The sequence below is a fragment of the Culex pipiens genome, chromosome 2 (assembly GCF_016801865.2).
Source record: "Culex pipiens pallens isolate TS chromosome 2, TS_CPP_V2, whole genome shotgun sequence".
Classification (NCBI taxonomy): domain Eukaryota; kingdom Metazoa; phylum Arthropoda; class Insecta; order Diptera; family Culicidae; genus Culex; species Culex pipiens.
Window position 1 is genome coordinate 22,807,063 of NC_068938.1, and position 15,997 is coordinate 22,823,059.

General features: G+C 39.3%; 2 protein-coding genes and 1 pseudogene across 5 annotated transcripts in view; 2 read left to right on the forward strand and 1 right to left on the reverse strand.

Moving 5' to 3' along the window:
* LOC120422382 (adenylate cyclase type 3) overlaps positions 1-6,115 on the forward strand; it is a 128,058-nt gene extending 121,943 nt beyond the window's left edge. For all 3 annotated transcript variants that reach the window (XM_039585792.2, XM_039585791.2, XM_052708671.1), the window contains exons 18-20: positions 4,251-4,559; positions 4,833-5,180; positions 5,238-6,115. In XM_039585792.2, coding sequence (XP_039441726.1) covers positions 4,251-4,559; positions 4,833-5,180; positions 5,238-5,810 — 1,230 coding nt within the window. In that variant the 3' untranslated portion in view covers positions 5,811-6,115. The remainder of the gene's footprint in view (positions 1-4,250; positions 4,560-4,832; positions 5,181-5,237) is intronic.
* Positions 6,116-6,308: 193 nt separating this feature from the next.
* Positions 6,309-12,058, reverse strand: LOC120422385 (nuclear envelope integral membrane protein-like; annotated as a pseudogene).
* LOC120422384 (uncharacterized) lies at positions 8,180-13,717 on the forward strand. 2 transcript variants are annotated; one of them, XM_039585795.2, is made up of 3 exons: positions 8,180-12,528; positions 12,583-13,510; positions 13,579-13,717. In XM_039585795.2, the coding sequence occupies exons 1-2, from the start codon at positions 12,090-12,092 to the stop codon at positions 13,113-13,115; spliced, it is 972 nt and encodes a 323-aa protein (XP_039441729.1). In that variant the 5' UTR covers positions 8,180-12,089; the 3' UTR covers positions 13,116-13,510; positions 13,579-13,717. The 2 variants fall into 2 exon arrangements, with proteins under 2 accessions (XP_039441729.1, XP_039441728.1); XM_039585794.2 differs by having other exon boundaries at positions 13,566-13,707.
* Positions 13,718-15,997: the final 2,280 nt, after the last annotated feature.

Sequence of the window (15,997 nt, forward strand, 5' to 3'; positions counted from 1 at the left end):
GGAAATAAAAAAAATAAAATCCATGCATAAGTTAAGTTTTGCAAAATGCTTCAATTTGACAATGAATATTTTTTTTAAGAATTCAAAAACCAAATCGTGGAGTCGGAAAAAGAGATACCCGACAGCCCTGAAAAAAGCAGTTATCATCTGAAATAGGCAAAATGAGCAAAAAATACAAATTAGCTATAAAGTTTAAGGTTATATATTTTTTTTTATTCTTGTCACCTATGATTGGTGATGCTTAAGATAGGTTCCTCAAGATTTTTACAGTTTGGTTGTCTATATTTGTCGTGCTTAATTTTTAAGTGATTTTGTAAAAGGCTTTTATGTGTGGTCGGAAACGCAAATTTAGCAGGAATAATTTATTTCCGCTTCAGGGATGCATTTTCGAGCTTCGGTGTCTAAGAAGCATTTGTTAAGAATAAAATTCTACATCTTTTGGTCAAAACGATATTAGGGTGGCCCAACAATTTCAAATATTTTCAAAATTTATCTTCGCTTCTAGATGAGATAGAGGTGTACTTTCTTCAACAGTATTGTAGTACTAGCCATTTCAAACAACTTTGTCGAAGACACCAAATCTCTATCTCTTAATCTGATCATTCTACAGCATTTTATGTGAAAAGCAGTAGGGTGGCCCATCAAAAAAGTGTTTTTATTGCGTATCTTTTTTGCATTATTTTTGGCAATTTTGGTGTCTTCCGGACATATTTAGAGCATAAAAATACGCGTCTTTTGGAATGTCAACGAAGTCGCTAGGTCGTTTTGGTAAAAAGTTACAGCGTTTTTAAAGTTTTTAATAGGCCTTTTTCAAATGTTTGTATCTTTTCGAGGGGGACACAAAAAAATACGCTCTGTGGTGCATCTGAAAGCTCAAAACTTGTTCTTTAATATGAATATAACATCTCAAAAGGGTTTTTCTTAAATCCAAGTTACAGCGATTTAAAAATGGTCATTTTATGAGATTTTGTACCATGCTCTATGAGAAAATTTACATGAATGTCGCATTAATCAGTATCAAAACTGCTCTTAGTGAGCTCAAATGCAGGAAAAATTGGTTTGCTTGGTTTGCCTGGTTTTTATGGCAACTAGGGTGGTCTTAGATGACCTAGGGTGGTTCATCTTCGTTCACTCTTATAAGATATGATTTTTTTTTAATTCGAATGGAAAGAAAAATATAAAATAAAATTAAAATACATAACCTGTTTTAAATAGTAAAGCAGCTGAGGATATGATATCTGATTAGGGTGGCTCAAATTAATTAGAAAATAAAAAGATTTAAGATTAAAGATTTATTCGTTAGAAAATGTATTTTAACATATTATTATTTCCCTACGTTTCCGTAAATCGACTTTTATTTGTATTTTTTTAATAGGATAAAATATTCCATGCATTAACAGTGTTAAAGGGTGCCATTTTGCATCATTAGTTGTTCCATACAAAGCTTCATACAATTTTGCCAATACAAAATGGGAATGTGAATATTCGTAAACATGATACATTTTCTTATCGATTTAGCGTCTTGACATTGATATTAGAAGTTGATTTCCCAATACTCTTATTTTATTTCTGAAAATTTGTTATATTTGTTACACTCAAAAAAATGAGTTCGCGTAAACGTGAACAGCGTTCATGCCAACGGGAACCAGGAAGAAAACTGTTCACTTTCATGTATTGCACCATGAAAGTTGAACAGTTTTCTTCCTGGTTCCCGGTGGCATGAACGCTGTTCACGTTTACGCGAACTCATTTTTTTGAGTGTAGGAAATATATTTTAGGCTAGTGTTCAGGTTTTGTTGAAAAACCTGGTACTATTTTTTTGATTAAATGCACCGTTATCATTATTTGCATCTTTAGGTAAAAAGATATAAATTGGAAATGGATCCTCGTATTGGCATTATTATACAAAGTGACTCCTTTTGTCAAACAAAATGCATGGAGAGTTTTATCCTATTAAAAAAAAATAAATAAAAGTCGATTTACAAAAACGTAAAGAAATACTAAAATCTTTAATCTTTTTATTTTCTAATTAATTTGAGCCACCCTAATCAGATATCATATCCTCAGCTGCTTTACTATTTAAAACAGGTTATGTATTTTAATTTTATTTTATATTTTTCTTTCCATTCGAATTAAAAAAAATCATATCTTATAAGAGTGAACGAAGATGAACCACCCTAGGTCATCTAAGACCACCCTAGTTGCCATAAAAACCAGGCAAACCAAGCAAACCAATTTTTCCTGCATTTGAGCTCACTAAGAGCAGTTTTGATACTGATTAATGCGACATTCATGTAAATTTTCTCATAGAGCATGGTACAAAATCTCATAAAATGACCATTTTTAAATCGCTGTAACTTGGGTTTAAGAAAAACCCTTTTGAGATGTTATATTCATATTAAAGAACAAGTTTTGAGCTTTCAGATGCACCACAGAGCGTATTTTTTTGTGTCCCCCTCGAAAAGATACAAACATTTGAAAAAGGCCTATTAAAAACTTTAAAAACGCTGTAACTTTTTACCAAAACGACCTAGCGACTTCGTTGACATTCCAAAAGACGCGTATTTTTATGCTCTAAATATGTCCGGAAGACACCAAAATTGCCAAAAATAATGCAAAAAAGATACGCAATAAAAACACTTTTTTGATGGGCCACCCTACTGCTTTTCACATAAAATGCTGTAGAATGATCAGATTAAGAGATAGAGATTTGGTGTCTTCGACAAAGTTGTTTGAAATGGCTAGTACTACAATACTGTTGAAGAAAGTACACCTCTATCTCATCTAGAAGCGAAGATAAATTTTGAAAATATTTGAAATTGTTGGGCCACCCTAATATCGTTTTGACCAAAAGATGTAGAATTTTATTCTTAACAAATGCTTCTTAGACACCGAAGCTCGAAAATGCATCCCTGAAGCGGAAATAAATTATTCCTGCTAAATTTGCGTTTCCGACCACTGTGGTGTGGTCTAAAACATATCTGATTTAATGAAATGATTTCACAGGGATTTCGAGTAAAATCTGATTAACTTTAATTTTTGATGCTCTCATTATTTTGTCAAAATTAAGAAGAAAACATTGACTGTTTCAAAGACCTTGATAAAATACTTCAAATGCGGTTAAATAAAATCAAAAAAATAGTAATTATTAAGGATAAAAGGTGAATCTTTGACAAAATGCACTGACTTTATATTTTATATATATTTACTTGCTGTTCTCAATCAAATTTTGTTTATTCAAACAAAACTATTGTAACAGTACAATCGTGCCTAACTGAGATAAGTCTAACAAATATGTTTCTAAAAATATCAATAACATTTCAGATATTTCTTGAAATGTATTTCATATGCATTTTTTCATTGGCATATTTTTTATTGAATTAAAAATATAATGATCAAAAACAAAATATGTTCATATAAATCAACATGATTATTTTTTAGAAATTTGATGAAATTATGTCTGCATTCAAAAATGCTGGAATAACATCTCAATAATTTGATTGAGATTTTATTACCGTCATTTTGGGTTTTCAAATAAAACCAAATCAATAATACAATGTCAATATCTATGTTGACAACATATAGATCATTTGATCAACAAAAACAACTGTCCGTACAGCACAAACTACTCAGAATAATAAAAATCTGAATAGAAAAATATTATCCTTTGGTAACATATAGTAACGAAAAAAACGAAGTTGACTTTATAGCTGTCGGCCACCATTGCTAATACCAACCACTATAGTGTCTTCCTTTTAACTACAAGGACTTCGCCGCCCTGGGCTCCTAAGTGAGTACAGCACGGAGCGACGGCGCCGGATACCCATATTTTCACAAAGAATTTTTAGAGTACCGCTGCCGGGATTCGAACCAGCAACCTCTGGATTGTGAGTCCAGTGCGCGGTCCGATTGATCCACACGGGCGGGACAGTAACATATAGTTCTTATGCAAAAATGTCATAAAATATAATTTTAGATCAATAAAAACAATTTTAGTGCTCCGTATTTTTTTAACGACTTGTGAATTCAATGACAGTTTGAAAATTATAGCTTTTTTTTATAATATATCGAAATTTTGAGGCTAATGAAAAATAAAATGGGTGATCGTTCAATATGGAAGTGAATCGCGATTTTTGAATTTTTTGAATAGTACAGTAAACCCACCAAATATGAATTTGGTAATTTAATAAAATCATGTTCTTTTAAGCAAATCGACTAACCAACTTTCCCCTCTCTCAATCCACCGACAGATCGACAAGGTCGACCGGGTGATCTTCATGTGGAAGACGGAGGTGAGCGATCAGAAGGAGCGCGCCTCGGACATGCGGCGCCGCAACGAAGCGCTCGTGTACAACGTGCTGCCGATGCACGTGGCCGAGCACTTTATGGGCAACAAGAAGCGCTCCCACGACGACCTGTACTCGCAGAGTTACGCCGAGGTGGGGGTGCTGTTTGCCAGCATGCCCAACTTTTCCGACTTTTACTCGGAGGAAACGGTCAACAATCAGGGCCTGGAGTGTTTGCGGTTTCTCAACGAAGTGATATCGGACTTTGATGCGGTGAGTATGAGGGGAGGGGGATTGGGTTGAGCTTATTGGAAAAGTTTTCTTGTTGTTTATTATGCTGAGGCAGGGGTGTTTGATCGGTATCAGAATTGAAAAATACGTGTTGATCGAAATATAGCTTTTTCGATGTTTGGGCTCCCCTGACTAAGCAGAAGGTGCGAAGCCAGGTGTTGATAACTACACTGCACTCAAAGTATATAAAGTGGTTCATAAGTCCAGGGGAAGGCAAAAGTTTTAATTTCCCACAATCCCTCCCATCGACCGCAGCTTCTCGAGTTGCCCCAGTTCCAGGACATCATCAAAATCAAGACAATCGGCTCGACGTACATGGCAGCCAGCGGGTTGAACCCGTCACGAATCGTCAAACCGGAGGATCCAATTTCACTCCGATGGGCTCACCTGGCGCTGCTGGTGGAGTTCGCCCTGGAGCTGAAGAAGGCCCTGCAGGGCATCAACGAACAATCGTTTAATCACTTTGTGTTGAAGATGGGCGTCAACCACGGGCCGATTACGGCTGGAGTGATTGGCGCGCGGAAGCCGCACTACGATATCTGGGGAAACACGGTGAACGTGGCGTCTCGGATGGAGAGTACCGGCAAGGCCGGAGCTGTGCAGGTTGGATGATGAATATTATTGCTACTAAGTCAGTTCTAAAATCATAATCTTTTTCAGGTGACCGAGGAAACCTGCCAGATCCTGCAGACCTTCGGGTACACCTTCGAGCAGCGTGGCCTAGTCGCGGTCAAGGGCAAGGGCCAACTGATGACCTACTACTTGCAGGGCAAGGTGCCCAAGAACGCGTCCCCGATCCTTCCGGTGACCACGATGGAGACGGTCCAGGAGGTCGAAGAACCCAAAGAGTCCCCACCGGCCCTAGCCCCCTCGGAATCTCCCGCCCACCAGATCACGTCGGTGTCGTCGAGCACCACCAGCCCCAACAGTGTCCGCCTGAACCAGGAGTACGTGGAGATGAAGGTGAGCAGCAGCAGCACATCGAATGCGGTACCAGCAATCACCGTGAACGAACAGAACCACCAGCTTGTGACTGAACAGAAGCAGCAATCCAGTAAAGAATCGAAAGCCGGAGATGGTGTCTCCTCCAGTGGGGACGGAAAACCACCGCTGTTTAACGGTGAAACCGAAGACGCGGACGTCAAGACGCCCCTCCTGAACGATAAAAACAGCACAAACGCCAATCACTTTAGCGAAGGGGAGAAGGACGCACTTCTGGAGAATAGTAATTAGATGGGTTAGGTAGAATGATACGATGATTATGCTGCCAGGGTGGATACTGGGTGAGATAAATCGACTTGGGCAATGGATTGCATTTTTATTCTTGGTTTTGTTCGAAATAACATTGAAGATCTTCGGACTTGCATAATCGGATCTGAAATCATGTTTTTCTCTACGTTTTAGCATACTTTACAAGTCTTGCTGAAAAACGATTGGAACAAAACTAACTTTGTACAAACATCCTAAATATTTTAAAAACAATAATAAACTTACCACGATTTTTCCGTTTAAAATCCAATTGAGAAATATGTTTTTAACACGATTTTTTTAATCATAAATTTAAAGACATTTTCACTTCTTTAAGGTGAAACGTGAAGGCAATCTTGACTTCATATGTATTAGTGCATTTTGATAGTGTTAGTTTGATGATCATCATCGATGACGTCACTGATGAATTAGTATTAGTGATTCCGAATAGCGGTAGTAGTGTACGCAAAAATTCTCGCTTCACATTTCAAAAGAGGTTTTGTAGAAATAAGAACATGCTGGAATATCATTTAAAAGAGGCTAATTTTGTATGATGGTAAATTTCCATTATGGAATTCTTTAGAAATCTTTTTGATTTTTTTGAATGGATTAACCCTCTACCGCCCAATTTTTTTTCGAAAATTTTATGTTTTATGTTCATCATGTTTTGTTTTAGTATTTAAATTTGTTTTTATTTTTTTTAGTTTATCTTTGTTTTTGGTAGTATTTGGCCTATTCTACCACCTCATATCATTATATTTTGCCTTTCATATATTTTCATATATTTTCATGTATTAACAGTCACTTTTTCAATTTTTTGCTAGTTTTTTCTCTGGAATGGCACCATTATCATTTAAATTGTAAAAACATGCGTAGAGGCATAGTCTGGGACACTACAAAAATGACTGAATACTACTTTTTACTTAAAATATAGGAAATGTTATTAAAAAACACAGCCAAAGTTGACCCCTGAAAAATGTCATTTTGGAAAACATTGGCAAAGTCACATAAAACAAGTCAAACTTCCAAACGTTACATTTTCAAAAAAATAGAAGTTCTTCTTTCCAATGCATTTTAAATATCAAAAATTGGATGAAAATTTGAATGTTGCCGTTTTTTTAGATCGAAGCCCGTTTAGAGGCGGGGTTGGGTTAATCCGTAGAAATGTGATAAATATAGTAAAGCATTTGATTCATTTGATGTTTATAAAATATCCATTTATTTTTCATTTATTTCGTATGTTTTGTAACTGTCATTTTCTGAAGCCAGCATGGACTAGAAATAAAACCTACAAAGGCAGATGGGAACGGAGTAAGAAATAAACTTTTGGAGTGTTAACTGTGATCATTATTACCAAGTCGCTGGTAAGGTCAACAGCAAATGCCTTGTCACTTCCGGTTAGTCCTGTGGATACGGCTGCTCATTGTACCATCAGCTGCTGTTGCTGGCTGTACGCGTCCATTCGTGGCTCGCGCAGTTCGTCGAGGGCTTTGATGGTTTCGCGGGCCCCTTGCTTGTTGAACTCTTCGACGATGAGAAGGCGTCGCTTGGGCAGGAATCGACGCCGGTAAAGGGAGCTGACTCTGGTCAGGAGGAAGTAGTAGCAGATAAAGAGGGCTATGCAGAATCCAGTGGTGGCCTCCCGGTAGGCGGTTAAGAAGAAGATTGCGCCGATCGCGGCCAGTCGGAGGCGCCACTTGAGGAGGTTCTTGCTGCGCTGGTTCTTTGGAGGACCCATCCGGGAGCACACGACGAAGCTGATGAATCCGGTCACGGGACGTACCAGAACACGTACACCTGGTACGTGACAAAGATCAGTCGCAAGTTGTCGAACAGCATCAGGGCAAAGTAGAACCCGAGCGTCCATCCTCCTAGCATTACGCCGTACATCATCGGCTTCCGGAGAAAGATCTTGCTGGTCAAATAGACAACCTCAAAAAGCTGGCAAAAATGCCGATAGTTTAACCACCGACGAAAACACAAACACCCCCGCCGCTAGCAGAATAATCCGCCAAAAGTCGATGCGGATCAGGTTCAACCCGGATCACGTACGCCTCGCCGGAAACGACCCCGATGTAGCTCTGATTGGACGGATCCAGCTTAATGACCTTCTTCCGGCTGTTGGACAGGAAGTTGAACGAAAGCAGACTCTGCTCCGTTTCGTGATGCGCCCGAACTTTCTCCGGGTTGCCGTCATCGTACTGGCTAAAATCGTCATGGTCGCAGTTCAAAATGACCGTCTGGAACAACCGCCCCAACTGCTTGTCCTTCCCCCGGTAGCAAAAGGTACCCAATCCCGGCCGAACAATCCGGTTCGGGTCAGGTAGGTCCGCGTTGACACCATCCGGCTCCAGATAGTGCACTAAAAATAGAACCACTTTCGTAACTCTTCAAAAAAATACTATAAAAAAGCAAATCCAAACTCACCTCCCACTCCTTGAGTAGCCGCCCAGATGGGACAAGTGCCGGGTAGAAGCAACAACGATGCCAAAAAGCACAGCGGAAGATGGATTTGCGCCCCCGAGAGGGAAGTTAGCTGGCCGCGATTTTATTTTCGAGGATTTTCTTCTCTGCTTGCTTTGAACGAGTGGACGAATTTGAAGAATAAAAACAAACAGAACTGTCAGTGCCAAAAGTGGCCGGTCCGCCTGTCAGAGAAAAGTGTTGCCAAAATTCAATGGGCTTCTAGCGTAAACTTTCATTTTGAATTACTTTCCACTAATTTGATTGGTTTTATACTCTTTACATGTATTTTTTATATAGGAAAACAAAATTCATTAATTTTATAGACTTTTTACGACATTTAGGAAGACAAAGTATTCACTAATATCAGTATCAAAATATTGAATTATCAAAAATCGTAATACAATTTCTGGCAACACGATGTGATACGAATCATGATGGTTACCAATACTAATGTAACTGATGGTTGTGTTAAATCGTGTCAAACAAGAGAAAAACTGCTCGCGGAAATTTTCAACTCGCAAGTTTAGGAGGACGATTTTCGCGAAATTGTTCGTTTTGGTTAAATTTGTGGTGATCAGCAGACGCTCCTGGCTGCAGCACGTTTGGGGATCAACAATTTATTGAGGTAAAGTGAATAAATGGACGTTTTTCGGTGATGTAAGTTTTGTATGGAAAACCCAAAGTGTTAGAAAACAGGCTAAATGTGTGGAAAAAATACCCGTTTTGGACGTGATTGCTTGTGTTTTTGATTCTTGCAACTGTTCTGTTTACGATGATTAATTTACTATATATGCTGCGTGACTCATTTGGGATTAATTTTCGAATTTCTCAAAAGGTACCAGATTTCCACTGGTTAAGGGGGAACAAAAAACCCATCATTTTAAAGGTGGAACAGGACAGTTCATCAACCATGTTTTTTCGCCATATTCGATGATGGCACGTTACACCTTAAGGTAAGTTAACCTCGATTCGCAAGCAGTCACCGATTGGTTCAATTGCTTTACGGCTATAGCCACAAACGAATATGCTCAGAGAGGAGAAAATTCAACGAAATACTAGCGTGGCACTCATTTAGCCTACACTACCGCGGATGACACTCAATTTGCATTTTGGATGGTGAAAATTGCTGTGAAATGTGTTTTTGGAAACGTCAAAAGTGAATGATTTAAAAACGACCGATAGCAGACGGTTTCGAACTCTGTTTAGAGCGACATTGTGCAATTGTTCCGGAGAGGGAGAGCAGAAGAGAGAGTTTGCCGTAGCGTTCGCGGATTTGCGTCGCGTCCGATTTGTGCTCGTAAGTGAAGAGGTCGATTTCGTGCAACCAGATAAAAAATGACAAATATTCCAAAATTCAAAAAGGTTTTTCAACTCAGTATCCACACGCGGGCAGAAAATCGCACTCCAAGAGTAAGGCTTTTGTAGTTGATATCTATTAAGTAAACAATGGCAAACAAACAAACAAAAAACCAAGAGGAAGTAAAACAACACTAATAGATGTGCTACTTTAGGGTGTAAGTAGAGTAGAGTTGAAAAATCTGCAAAGAATCAATACAAAAATAAAGAAAAGAATCAACAGCAAACAAGCAAATCTCAAAGAGTAGAGCAAATTTAAACGAGCGTGCGTAAGAGTGAGCGAAAAATGCGAGCGAGAAAATGATTAGTAAGTGAAACTGACTTTTGATAAGTTCAAAATTGTTTTTAGTAATTAAGCGTTTTATACTGAGTTTTTCGTACTTGTACTAACCTTCACAAACGTAGAAAATCTCTCTAAGCGAAACTAAAATGAGAAAAAGATGACAAAAGACTGCCGTAAATTAAGTTTTACATTTTTCTCGCAAGGAGAAAAACGTAACTACCACACCAAACGCATGACATTCTTCCTCTCTCCTTGAGTATGGATTTACTATCGGCTGCACTCCCACAACTCACAGCACACTCTTGTATAGACTTTTATCACGTGAGCAAAGCTTTACACACCGGCTACGTTACATTCATTGTTGTTAGAGTTATGTTTTGTTAGAAGAAAAAAAATCCACGCGAAATAACAAAAAAAAAATACGAAAAAACACACTGTAACATTCCACCGAGCAAAATCAGCCTAAACTAACAGCAACAACAACAAGAACATCTCACAAATACACACACGTTTCTCGTTAGTATAATGAACACAGACAAAAAAGTATTTAAACTAGCAGCAGCTGAGGTACCAAAAGTACACAAACATAGCGATAGCACATAAAACACACACACACAAACCAGCAAACAATGATTGTTCAATGGCTCATAAAATGACATATCGTACAGACTTGCAACAACAAGAAATATTATTCACCGAAAAAAAAAGGAAAAAAGTACTCACCAAGAAAAGAAAAGAATATTTTCATGATTTCACAGCAAACGGGTTTTCCCTTCTGTTCTTATGTTACACTTTGTTCGAAGATCTTAGTGTTAGTCATGTCACGTTCTACAAAGGTGCAAGTAAAGTTAAACATTGTAGAGTAGGGTGGGTTGCCGTTGTATGAAATTTTGCTGTAACATAAATCATAAATCGTGCTAACTTGTCACACGTCACTTTTTGACATTCCAAAAGAAAACGCGTTTTAATGTTTGACCTTGAATAAACAAAAACGAGAGGCCGGAATGTAAACAACAACAATTCTAAATTTCGTACTTGTGTCAAACGCGTTCTGACCTGGAATTCCTTTCTCCTTTATCGCACTTACATTAATTTCCAGGGTGTGTCAAGATAGGACGGCAAGAATGAAATTTTTTTCATATGAAAAGTGGCAAAAATGCACGGAGTTGTTTCGGTCTTATTAAATATCTCAGAATTGAAAGTCAAAAGGTGATTGCACGTGTGACAAGTTAGCACGACAGCGACGATTGATATCCTCAAATTCACTTTTTGGTTTATCCTGCGGATATGAAAAGCACGGACATGATTATTATCAGCTGGTATCATGAAATGAGCGATATTTTGACTATATGGTACAAAGCGATCAGTAATTATTTATTTAACAGTGATATTTTAGTAGAAACCACGTTTTTTCATTACACATTTTTCAATAAATTGAAATTTCAGAGTTTCGAATTTATAGCATTTTCATATGAAGGCAATCCACAATTTCGTAGCGTCATATAACCAGTTTTTAGTGATCATCAAACGAATGTTAGTCTTTTTCTGAAGAACCCCTCACACATGTAAACGATAGCAATCAACTAAAAAAATGGTTAAACCAAGCAAAAATGCCTCCCCCTCCGCTTTGCTATAATTGTTAGCCATCCTATATTATGGCGTTGACACGCAACCACGTGGCAGCGGCCCAACCTGTTTAATTTTACGGAATCTCAGTACAAAAGAGTTTACCAATTCCGAGATGACTTTTTACTGTTTAAAAATCGAGGAAAGCGAAAACGACGCCGAAGAAGACGCACTTTTTAACCGTATGGAAACTGATGGATATTTCTACTGTTGATCCGCCGCACACACACAATCTAACCTGTGTATAGGAGAATCTGTTCTGTTTAGGAATCGAACAAATAATAAGAGGCTAAAACATTGTCATTAGAAAGAGTGAAACAGAATAACTCAGTGTGGTAAAAGGCCACCTATTGTGAACCAGTAACTCATTGAATAAACGACAGAAGGTAAAATGTGAGTGATAATCACGTAACAGTTTCAGCAACCTAGCGAAACTTGAACGATCATTTCATCCGAAAGGTCCCATTAACCCGTCCACCCCATCAACATGAATCAGTCTCATTACGTCAAGCTAATAGAGCAGATCAGCAGCCATGCTTCTCCTGCAAGTCGCGATCACCATCGCGATTCTCTTCCAAACCCACCCTGAACCGATTTGCTCTCGGCATCGAACCCGCATCCAGCATCGATTCCACGCCCTGAGACACTGCCAACGCTCGAACAAGACCATCATTGGGTTGATCAACGTGAGCACCGTCAAGGAGTGTGCCCAGTACGCCCGGAAGCGCCACGGGATGGCGTTCAACTTTGGTCCCAAAGGTCGAAATCTGACGAATTTGTTTGACCTCGTTGATGCTCAGCGGTCAAGGAACAATACCAGCAAGAAGCCTCCCAAGGGAACGGATACGATCACCGCAGATCCGGAAGAGTTCTACAACTGTCAGGTTCTTGACTGTCCGGAGTATCGGAACCTGTCGACGGTGGTGAACGATACCCGGTTCGACTACTACAGCTTGTACACGCGACCTGCACGTAAGTTTGACAGTTACGACTTCAAACCCGTTACTGACCGATAGTCCCTACTAGCTTCAGGTAACGCAACGTGTCTGCCAGCGATTGGGATGTTCGTCCTGGACGATCGCCGACTCAACTACTCCCAAGCGTACAACGAGTGCCTATCCATGGACGGCACTCTAGCCCACGTGGTCAGCGATCGTCGTACCGTCGGACTGTCCCGGCTTCAAAGCACCATCAGCTTCCTCAAGAACGACACCAAAAACGCCACCGAACCCGTCTTCATCGGCCTCAACGAAACGGTCAAAAACAAGTTCTTCACCTCGTCCCACGAACCGCTGGAATGCTTCCTGTACCGTGCGTGGGCTCCCGGACATCCAGCCCGAACCCGCCAACCCGGCTGCGTAGCCCTGTCGCCGAACAACAGCTCCTGGACGGTTCACAACTGCAACCACTCGCTGCGATTCATTTGCGAGCTGAACACCTCCGGACCACCGCAGTACGAGGCGCGACTCAAGCGAAAGTGCTCCGTTCGGCGGCCCAACAATCGAGCTCGACCGAAGAAAGTGGTAGCTGGGGTTACGATTGAAGGGTCGGGTAATTGAAATTCAATAAAATTCCACCGAAAAAAAAAATCAATTGCCAAAAGTCTGCTTATCTGAGTACATTTCACCAACTTCCAGCATGCAACACGTCTCGCTCGTCCTTACAGACCGGAATGCAATGACCTTCGGTGCTAAAAATGAATCCCCAAAAAGCATGTGTCAGTGGTGTTAATTGCACTACACCACCCCCAAAAATTGTGCAACCTTCCATCGTGTGCTTTTGCTCTACTGCACACTGCACATTGTGCCAAAAACCATCAGGTATATTTTCGGCACTAACGTATCACTTGGGAGGTGAACCCGCATGGATACACAAGTGCTGAATCGATTCTTTCAACTAGTGTGGTGATGGCCGTTTGGAAAATTGTCGAAATGAACAGCAGTCGGAAGCGCACGTCAGTAGCTTTTACTTTTGACCCTGTTACTTAGCTGCCAATAACCCAACAATAGTTCAATCTACCAGGAAACCCCCCAGCGCTTCTCCGAGTCCCTCATAGCGGAACTGGGCCATGGGCGTCACACGCGCTACAAGGACGTCTCCAAAGATCTCAACAACCTGATCAACAAGGAAGAGGAGGACACCCCGATCGCGACTCCTCCGTTCAACAAGGATCGCCTCAAGCTGATAGTGCAGCGGATCATCCGACAGCAGTTCATCCTGAAGGACGAGGACGGCGATCCGATTAAGTGGGTGTACGATCCGAACAAGAATCTGGAAATGTGTCAGAAGATTGCAAAAGCGGTGCAGGATAAGGTGCGATCGTACAACTACGCCCGCTACCGCATCGTTAGCTTGTGCTCGATTGTGGAGAAAGATGGGCAGGGGATTTGCTACAAGATGAAGTACATTATCGATCCGTACCTGGATAATTACATTCAGTATGTGCACGATATGGCTAGATTTTGGATTATTTCGACGCTGATACTGGTGCATAAGGATTGAATCCAGTGCTGAAGTGAAATATGAGTAGCATTCCTTGTAAAAAAGAAGCTATATGAAGATTATGAAATTTGCAAAAAGAAACTTAGTTAGTATGTATCGCAAATGTTTTTAATTTAAATTAAAAAAAAAATAAATGTAGCAATTGGTAGTGATGAAGATTATCAGGCAACAAATTTATTTCAGCTTTACGTAAATAACATTTAAAGTTACTATCACAAACACCGATCCAAATGATTTTATTTTTTCGTCTTCAGGTAATGCCATTGTAAATCTTTTTTCAATGTTTATGTCACCTGTTCCATCAAAAATGACCCGAAAAGTTTATAAGCTAAAAAAAACTGTTACTTTGCCGAAGTTTGGCCTTTTTCTTACAAATAAATACGATTTTCTGATTTCTGCAAAATTGTGTCGGGGTTCGGCAGGAAAATCAAAGTGTGTATGATTGCGAAACATCTAAGGCATGTCCAGTCATCCCTCATATTCGGAACAGTTTACAGATCGGCTATTGTTCAAAAAATCATAGAAAATCGATAATTGAAATTAATGATTCGCTTTTTCCTTTATTTGAAAGCTTTCCATGCGATCTTTCGAATGCTGTACCGAACAACTGCAAATTTTAACTTTTATATCAAGTTTTTGAAGAAAAACTTTGACCCTTGAAATCCACAAATTCGGAACACTTTTTTCTTACGGATGTGAACAAAATTTGATTCTCTCCAGGAGTACATATTTTCTACAAACTAATGACTTCACACACTGAAAACAATGAAACTCAAGCTTAATAATGTTTTATAAATGGTCTGATGACTTTTTTTATAAAAATATCTGAACACCTGGATCCACAATTGTGAGAGCCACAATAGGGGAAATATGCCCATTTTAAGCCTAATAAGAGGTCGTGTTTAAATGATGCTGGATAATCTAGATTGTTCCTTGAAATTCACTAAAACCAAGTACACCAACGAGTAGAGCAACTTTTTGTGAACATTTCTGTTTATTTTCACTTTTATTAAAAGTTATGCTATTCCTTTTACAAGCATTTAAAAAATATTCCAAAAATCAGTCGAGTGCATTGGGCCATTTTTTATTTTCAGCTTAGTTCTTTTTTTCTTCTAGCGCTCTTTTGGGTCGGCTTAGTGCTGCCAAAATTGATGAAATTTTAAGCGAACACTCACGAAAAGTAGCATTTATAGAGAATATTTCCTGGCAACACTTGCTCACTCCAACAGGCGCTGCATCAACATGTTGGTGGTGTTGGTGTTCTTTATTTGCCTTCGCTTCTCGCTCGGTTTTCTTCAGCCTTCGATTGGAATGGGTAGACAAAATTCAAATGTCAGAAGACTTAGGGCGTTTGTTTTTTTGATGGTGCTTGCTAATTATTTACATTTTTCGGGATTATTTTTCAACTGAGTGCCCAACTAATGTGCAAAAGAACATGTTGCCGGTAGTTGGAAGCAATTTTATATCTTAAGCGCTTTGAAATCGTTAGCGCAAGTGAAAAGATATTGATGGCTACTTTCGTTAAGCAGTTAACCTCTGATCTTGCGTGTGGGTGTGTGTGCCACCAAAATGATGAGAAATGGTCTCGCAAAATAGAAATTATGATCAAAAGTGCATTAAATTTGATCTTTTTGGGCAGTAAATGACCTTAATTATCCGTGCTTACTCGAGGCGGTGCTGTTGCTGGTAAATTTATAGCCTAAATAGTATTTTTGGAGCTTTAATCGAGCATCAAACTATCCATATGACGAAGATAGGTGTTTGATTAGAAAGGGTATATTTCCCCTAACATCCCACAATTATGGAACAGGTAATTTAAAGGCAGTGTTTTGCAGCTCTGAACAAAACAGTCTCGAAATGCAGTTTTTTATTCAAAAAGAACTCCTTTTGCTAGTGGAATAGCAAGAGAATGTCCAAATAAAGGTTCTTAAAAATAGAA

Excerpts from the sequence above, each read along its gene's own strand:
- LOC120422384 (XM_039585795.2), top strand. The coding sequence starts at position 12,090 with ATGCTTCTCCTGCAAGTCGCGATCACCATCGCGATTCTCTTCCAAACC. Across the intron at positions 12,529-12,582 it reads CTTGTACACGCGACCTGCAC|CTTCAGGTAACGCAACGTGT; the intron begins GTAAGTTTGACA and ends AGTCCCTACTAG.